Below are 8530 nucleotides of genomic sequence, written 5' to 3'. Positions count from 1 at the left end.
GGGGTATAAAATATTCCTCCTTTTCATAGGAATCCTCATCAAAATAATTGCAAAATGAAACAAGTTTCAGGAAGTTTTTTATTTAATGGTAAAAACACATTTGTTCTTCAAAACAGCTAGCTAAGTCAGGATGTTGTTAGCTCTTCATATTAGATACAGTGCCATTTTTCCAGTTCAAGAAAACAATAATGCTGTAAGGAAGATTTTTAACAAGGTTATTGCCTCAGTCTTAAATTTCACAGTTCACTCAAAAGGACTGCCGAAAACAATGATTTAAATACAGTTGCTTCTTAAATCGAACTTTTTCTGTGTTTGACTATAGCTCTCATGCAGTTCCAGTGCTGATGAGAAAGTCGTCCTTCAGGCACAGCCCCGTTCGCACTGCGCGGTTTCTAACTCCCCTGGGTAGGCCTTGCGCAGTATGCTCACACGCAGCGAGCGGCGCAGCACGTTGCGGCCTTTGAAAACCGCAACAAACCCCCGCTTCTGCCCATTCGAGAGCTACAGCTCATCACGTCGCATCTCTAAATAAGGTTAACTTGAAGTTACAGCCAAGCAAGTTCCTAGCCTGACGGGCAATACCATGTAAACAAAAGCATTTCAAAATGCTGTTACAGGCAGCGAATTCTCTTTCACAGATGACTTACGTTTACATTCTACTACGTCTGCCAACAGAAACACTTTGGAGCCAGCTCTACCTATAGGCATAATGCACTTTGCAGAATGTATTCATGAGGCAAATAGTCACTTCACCTCACACATGACATCAAAGGCTGCTGTGAGGAGCCTTTCACACGTGTGGTCCTTACAAAACAATAAATAAATACCTCAAAACAAATGCTTGCTGAGCATCTGTTACTACACATACACAACGTACAAGAGTAGCAAAAGCTGTCGTAAGGTTTGACTGTAACACTTGACCTGACGCTAACAAGACACCGAGCGTGAAACTTCGTTCTTCAGCAGAGTCCATACACGAACCAGGCAACCTCAAACTAAGGTTTTCTAATGTGCTTTTTTCTGTTGGAGACTTAACCACGCACAGTTTGACCTACCACATTGACAAAGGCTATAAAAGCACAATTTTTAATCCACAGTTGGACAATATTTAGATTTGTTCCCATCTTGAAACATAGTCACTTCATCTTCTAAAGAAATTACACAGTAATTAGAAAGCGGCAGTGATGCATAGGACTGCTTGTTAAACGCTTCTCCAGTATGGTTTAATAGTAAACCCAGAAAATTTAGTAAATGCAGCTTTGCAGAAGAGTAAGGCCGAACAAAATAGGCGTAGAACTGAATCACTGTGCTGCTCCGTCATACCGCAGGTGGTGTAGCGGGGGGAGGGGGGAATCCATCCCTAGTTAATACATGTAATTGGGCACGAGATGTTAGCCTGACAAAATACTGCCGTCTCCACCAACAGAAAGCAGACTAAGTGATTGCAGGAAGTAGAAAAACGCTAATTGAGGAATTAGAAAAAGCCATTAACAGCTTAAAAACTACAAACTAAACTACCTTACAGCCAGTCAGTTTCCGTGAGCATACTAACACCCTACGCGTACTTTCCGTATGGAGGCTCTGCTGAAACACTTCCATTACGAATGTTTTTTCCGTACATTTTTTTGTAACCTTCAAAACCAATTTGTTTCATAAACTGCACCGCCTTTAAAAGGTACACAAACCAGCCAGTGGCTACTCAATTTGAAGAAAAAAGAAGAGGAAAAACCACCCCACTCCCACCTCAGATGCGGTTCCGTTGGTACGGTACCTGCTGCTGTTTCTAATACTGTCTTCTCAGTTCTGTTCTTGTTTCCAAATAATTGAAAACATTACTTTTTCTTCCATAAGTGCCCTCAAGAATGCAGTCAGCACGCAGAATGCCTGCCGGGTGTCAGCGACACAAGCTGTTCTCGGAGCCTGTCTGACCAAGCATGCAGGACAAGCTGCAGGTGCTCAGCGCTCCTCAAGGTCGGGCAGGGTTTTGAAATTTAAAGCCAGAATTCTGACGACGTTCTCTTACGTGACTACAAAATGCACATGCAGACACTAAATACAGAGGCACAGAAATACAAAGGAGAACACATAATATAATGTAAACACTCTGAACTAGATGAAAGTTATTTCTAAACAGCTGATGGTCATGAAAACATTTGCATAATACAAGGTATGCTATGGAGGAGGCAAAGGCAATAAAAAAGTCATCTGATACTGTGCAATTAATATTTTTTTTTCAAAAGGTGCCCAGCGCAATTATCATACGATATATTTGAGTTTACTTGCGTTCCTCTTTCCATTACTCAGCCGTCTTCTGCTGTGAAGTCTGTTTAGCATTATTAAAAGCGGGCTTACGCAGCAGCGCCCAGAGCATCGTCCCACACGTCTGTGACAGAGGCAATACTGTAAGCAGGGGTGTGTCAAAGAACGAAGCAGTGGAATGTTTCAACGCAGTAACAAGTTCTACAGTGCATCCACGTATGCTGTCACCAGAGCTGTTCAGACTCCCACAGTGCAGGTAAGGAGAGGAACTAACCAAAAATGCTTCATGGCAATTCCAGGTAAATCCTCAGATTATTTCAGGAAAAGGTAGTCCTTTTCAGACTGGCATGTTTTCCAGGGACTTTTCAGAACTTCTTTCAATTTAAAAAAAATAATACTACCATTCTCTTATCTTGAGATGTAGAAGAAATAGGAACCGTATATATATATATGCTTTTAGAATAAAGTCCTTCACATAAGGAGGGAAATTCTAATTCTTCACAGAAGGGAGGCAGTTCTAAGCCTATTTTGATTAACTTCGTCGTAGCCTCAGTTCAGTCCCATACCTTGGAATTTGGCAGTCTCAGTGCAAACAAAGTAAGTCCTTAGTTCTCCCTTGCCTTTGACATTAATGAGTCCCCTACATTCACACGAATAGCCCAACTCCTGTAGTATTTTACTTGTTTCTTCTGTAACCTTTGTGTGAAAAGAATCAGAAATTCTTGTGAAATCCTTCTGATTACTCACATATTAAAAAAAATACACCTGTACCCAATTAGAAACGATTTCTTAGGCATTCCAAGGCTCATACGTTTACCTGGATTTTCCCAAGTTCCCCCGTGCTCTCCATTCGGCTAGCAACATTCACGGTGTTGCCCCAAATATCGTACTGAGGCTTCCGGGCACCGATCACACCAGCAATCACAGGGCCATGATTGATCCCTGCATAAACAAAAGCAGCTGTCATTCCTGAGGCAGGACGTGTGACACCTGCCTTCACTGTTAGCCGTAAGTCACGAACTTCAGGGGAATAAAACCACAAAACAGAAACCCTGCAATGTGTTTCCAGCGATCGGCGTTACCACTGTTCTATAAATATTAGCACTGAGGCTCAGGAGAGGTGAAATGGCTTATTCATTGTAAAATGGGAATTCTGAGAAAGAACTAAGGCAAAGTTCAGGCCAAAGCAAAATTCTTCATTTTCTACTTTTAATACATAGAAATAAGCATTTGTACAATGACAATACCGCCTTTAGTCAACAGTTAGTAACAGGGTACTTCACTCTTCATCCCTACCTTTAATTTTCTCCAAACTCATCCAGCCACAGTCCGTGTATTGCTCCCTCCAGTGATTAGAAAAGCCCACCCATGAAGGAGCTTGGCAGATTTAAAAAGCGGGACTAGACAACACTACCTTCAGCTATTCAGATTTTTATAATAATCCAAATACTGCGTTCGATACTGAGAAGGGCTCCACAGCGCTCTGTGGAGTGGCTGGAAGAAAACGGGCATATTATGAGCAATCCAGACCGAATAACTTGGTTGTAATAACAGGCCGTGGCTGTAACAAGCTGCAGGTGTTGTGAAGGACGTGTGCAAGGCCAAGGGAGACAAAGAAACTGTGTATTCGCAGAGAGATAAGAGAGTTGGACAGAAAGATGAGAAAAAACAGGATGCCTGCATAAGGGGGGAGCAGCGTGTGGGCACCACAGCGGGACCAGTCATAGGGGAGATGGAAGCATGTGAACAAGTAGTTTTAACCTGTCACCTTTTACATAACAAAGCGTGCGTAGCATGTGTATTTTTAGCTGGGGGTATAAATTGGTGTGAGTCTATTAATAGCATCTGTCGACTACAAATTGCTGTGAGTCTCTTAATAAAGTGGCACTAACTTGATCACATTGGTCGTATAAGTTGTGTCCGAGCCTTCTGCATCAACAGCGCTCAGTAATTTACCTAAATCACCCTACTCCATTCTTCATTTTTACGGAGCGACAAGGTTCACATTCCTCACAAACTGAACTTACCAATACGTAAGCGGAAATTGTTAAAGGAATGTCGGTTGATGCCATCCAGTTTACTCATCAAGGCAATTCCATATTCCACCATAATCCCAATGTGAGCATGCTGTCTTTCCCTATCCTACACAAATAGTAACACATATTAACAATCAAATTACAAACGATTGTGTCAGGCTACTATTCCAAACCAGTAGTATTAGTGAATAAAGTATGGATTTGTAAGGATAAGGCCACTCACCCTTGTAACTGTGCAGAACCGCACAGTTCAACAAACATTCAAAATGGATTTGAAAACTATATGAAATTCAATTGGAATGGCTATGAGGCAACAAGCAAGATACAATTAAATTTTATAATGAATTTATGTCTGTTCTTTAGGATTTCAGATTTAATTTTACATCTTTTGTATACATTATATACATGCATCCTAATGTCATAGACAAACTGGCTACAGTGAAGGTGAATCTGAGCACAGAAATTGGTTGGCATTCCTCTGGGTGACAGACAGTTTCAGATTTGGATCTGACGTGGCACTTGAGGATTCTCTTTTTGTGCCGGTTCTCAGGTATCACAAAAAGCTTACTGTCCAACTCTGAGACAGGCTTTTCTTTTTTTGGCAGCCATTCTTTGACTTCCCCATTATTAGAGCTATTCTGCTATGCACCTTGAAATGCTAAGCTACTGGAATCAAAGATAAAAGGTGTAAAAAGTATGCTGGGGTTACAGACTTAATACCTGCTTAGGAAAAAAAAAAAATGGAACTAGAGAACAGTGAATTCAACAGGAGACAATACACTTCTATTATCTTTTTCCACATTTCAGAAAGTCACTCTTGGTGATTTACCACATTTTGTTCCTTAGAAATGCACCTTACGTACACCCAGAATACCAAAGGCAGATTTCAGAGACAACGTACCTGGTTGTTCTCTTGGCCTGGCGTAACACTGAGACCAGCTGCTGCCATGTAAGTGCTTCCAATGGTTTTTATTTTTTCAACACCACTAAATTTAGGTTTTAACAAGAGCTGTTCGAAGGGAATGAAAATAGCAACTTTAGACTTTAATACCATATTTCAGTGTGGGATTTAAGGAGAAATCTTATACTGTCTACAATAAGCATTATACATCTCCAGGAATACCAGTAATCACATGAAAATTAGGTAAGGAAGTATTGAGGATTAGTTTCATAGTTTTGCTCTGCCTGCTCACAGGAGAAATAAAAGTGCTGAAATAAAGCTGTGAAATCCAGGACTTTCAAACCGTACTGCTAATGCAGTAGACCACGTAGTTAAAAAACCCCATCGGATGGGAATACATCTCTCGAGATTGCAAGGCTGAAGTCAGAATATCAATTCAGCGTAACAGCCTCTTCCCCCCCTATAATACTCAGAGATCTAGCAAAACATTTTGTTTTGCAGTAAATATGTAATCAGGTCCATTTCTGCCAGAAGCTCAATTACCTCATCAAAATCAGCAATAATTTCATTTAACAGCCGCAAGCATTCCAGGCCTTCTTTATTGACATCACATTCAGTATAAAACACCTTAAAATCTGGTACTGATGCAAACATGACACAGACACAGTCGTAAGATTGATGGTACCAGTCCTACAGGGAAATAATATATTCACACATTATTAGCAGTCACCTTCTGCCACGGGTATTTAAAACTACGATGATTTTTTGTAACCAGTGATCAAATTACAGTTTTCCTATGAAGTCAACTACAGTACTTTACAGTGGGCATCTCATATATTATCAGAAATATTAATCATTTTGATTAATCTAAGGGAAAACTCATATACACACACACCTTAAAGATTCTCGTCTATTCTGGACAGTACCAGTCTTCTGACACTCACCATGTCTGTGAAATCAGCAATACTTATTCTGATGACGTGCTAGCAGAAAAAGATAGACGTCTTAAAAAAAAAAAATCATTATCTGTGAACTTCGCGCTGGGATTGTTACCAAGGAGATACTAACTGTTCCTCAACTAACTTCTTTAAAAAGAAGGCCTATCTTCCCTGGTAAAATGCAGTCTTTGGAAAGCAGTAAATCCTTTTTAAATATTTGCCAAACTTAAACTGTGTCCTGAAGCCAAACTACCAATGCTGAAAACACATTTCAGTGACTGACACTGAAAGTTTGCATTTTTTGAGACCATGTAGATAAGAGATTCTTGGGTTTACAAAGGTCTTAGGATACAAACAAGCAGCAAAGTGGACATAACCCTACAGCCTTCTGTGTGCTTGTTAGCATGACATTCTGTCACAGAAGTCCAATTTACTGTCCATCACATAGCAGAGATCAAACATACCTCATTTCGTTTCTCACCAATGAAATATGCAGCAACATGTGCTGGAAGTACATTTTCCAGCAAAAGCCTGTTCACATTCTCCATCGTTTCGAACTGTTCATGTTCTTTTTTAAACTTATTCTTCCACAGGCAATCCAGTCGACAGTAATAATCAATCTGCAAAGGGATCGAATATGATAAATTAATTCCATATAATATCTCACTGAAAAATATTAGAAAAATATTCAAAAAGTGTGGTAGCAATAGTTTCTTCAAGGTCTTTGGAGTCTATATAGTTATGAAAAATGTGCTTTGAGAAGGAAGCTCAGAAAAATATGAAGCAGTCAGTATGAACAAACGCCATTTGGGTACCATCAGGTCTATTTACCAAAATGACATTTTAGTAATATGGTGATTATTTTTATCTTGAATTACTGCCTTGATTTAGAATTAACATTGACATATCAAAAAACTGGAAGAATTTGAAAGTTTGATTTCTGTAATGCAAACACTATTGAAAAATATTAAAATGTTCCCCATCCTTTCATTGTAAACATTTTTGCATTAAGTAAGTACAAGCGGAGTACATTATCTACAACTAAGTACAAGAATATAAAAAAAAGATAAAAATCTATACTAATTTACAACACAATTTCAATGATCAACACTTTGGCATTTTATTTAAATCAACCTGCTGCAAGTAAAAGACCTAACCTATTGCTTTTTAAACACATACCTGTTTTGCAAGTAAAATTAGGGTTATGTAAAACAGAACCAGATATAAATTAGTCATTATCCTTGGCTCTTTGATGAAAAGCCTGAAAACAAGAAAGCAATACATAGTTATCTGTATCCTTTTAAAAAATGCACATAATTAAGGGGGGGTGGGGGCGTAAGGGGGGAGGGGGGAAGGCAGGGGAAGAAGAGCATAGCAGGAGTAGGTGCCTGTGTTCAGACACACAGCGCCAATGCTATTGTTCATTGGTGCCAGTGGCCGGCTGGTTATTCGGTCCTATCCTCTTAACAAGGAAGGATTATGGTTCGGTTCAGTACACCAACTGTGTTTCACACGATGACAAAACGGGTGCTGAAACCTCGTTAAGCAGCTATTGTAGTGAGACGGTCAAGTAAACACGGCTTTATCTTAATGAAGCCATCTTAATTTCCATTGCACGGTTTCAGCTTGCCACCCCACACTGCCCCACAAAAAGAGCCAACAAAACCTAGAAGTAAGAAAAGAAACTTTCTTATTTGCAGCAGGAAAGATGATAACAAAGAAAGACCTGCTTTGCTAGAACAAAGACAGCCATGAAATCACACCTGTGTGTAGTGCCATACAAATCTGAGGCACCACTCCCTCCATAGTAAGATCAGTCTGTCTTACCACACCTATTAATTTTCACAAATGCATCAAACAAAATTCTCATTATATCAATAGCCTGGGATTAAGAGGCTAAATTAAGAGCTCATTTAGGCTTTTTTAAGCTGTGATGACAGCTCACAGTTAGCCTCTGCAAAATAAATGTATCCTAATCTTCAGCTATGAGACTATGCTGAGAATCTGAGAAAGATTACAAATGAACAGTAAAAGCCTTCTACACGATTCCTCTTAAATATTTTTATTGTTTCTTCAATTAGATCAGGTAAATTGCTGTTACTTTTCAAACCATATGCAGTTAGTAAGTTAACTAAATGAAGAGTTCACTATCCTGTTGACTAGCAAGTCTCACAAGCAGTTGAACAGCAGACTTTCAGCAAGACTTTTGTTCATAGCTTAACAGATCAACCTTATTACAAGACTAATGTTCTACCCCTTAATCTTTAACATAAGCTAAGCTTCCAGAGAGCTCAGAAGACATATTACACAATTTTGCAGAAAACACACACATACTTAAAAAAAAATACTAAAAAAAAGGTGATATGGCCTAATATGATTTCCATGTCATTAACTTT

The 8530-nt window shown here is 39.3% G+C and overlaps 1 protein-coding gene across 3 annotated transcripts in view; it reads right to left on the bottom strand.

Annotated features, from left to right (window-relative positions):
* Positions 1-64: 64 nt before the first annotated feature.
* The window catches only part of ADCY7 (adenylate cyclase 7), a 67749-nt gene continuing 59283 nt past the window's right edge, over positions 65-8530 (bottom strand). For all 3 annotated transcript variants that reach the window (XM_040615044.1, XM_040615042.1, XM_040615045.1), the window contains 7 exons: positions 7314-7395; positions 6599-6754; positions 5740-5886; positions 5197-5304; positions 4287-4401; positions 3077-3201; positions 65-2955 (listed from right to left, as the gene is read on the bottom strand). In XM_040615044.1, coding sequence (XP_040470978.1) covers positions 2809-2955; positions 3077-3201; positions 4287-4401; positions 5197-5304; positions 5740-5886; positions 6599-6754; positions 7314-7395 — 880 coding nt within the window. In that variant the 3' untranslated portion in view covers positions 65-2808. The remainder of the gene's footprint in view (positions 2956-3076; positions 3202-4286; positions 4402-5196; positions 5305-5739; positions 5887-6598; positions 6755-7313; positions 7396-8530) is intronic.

Source organism: Falco naumanni, chromosome 15 (assembly GCF_017639655.2).
Source record: "Falco naumanni isolate bFalNau1 chromosome 15, bFalNau1.pat, whole genome shotgun sequence".
Classification (NCBI taxonomy): Eukaryota; Metazoa; Chordata; class Aves; order Falconiformes; family Falconidae; genus Falco; species Falco naumanni.
This window is presented reverse-complemented; position numbering and strand designations above follow the sequence as displayed.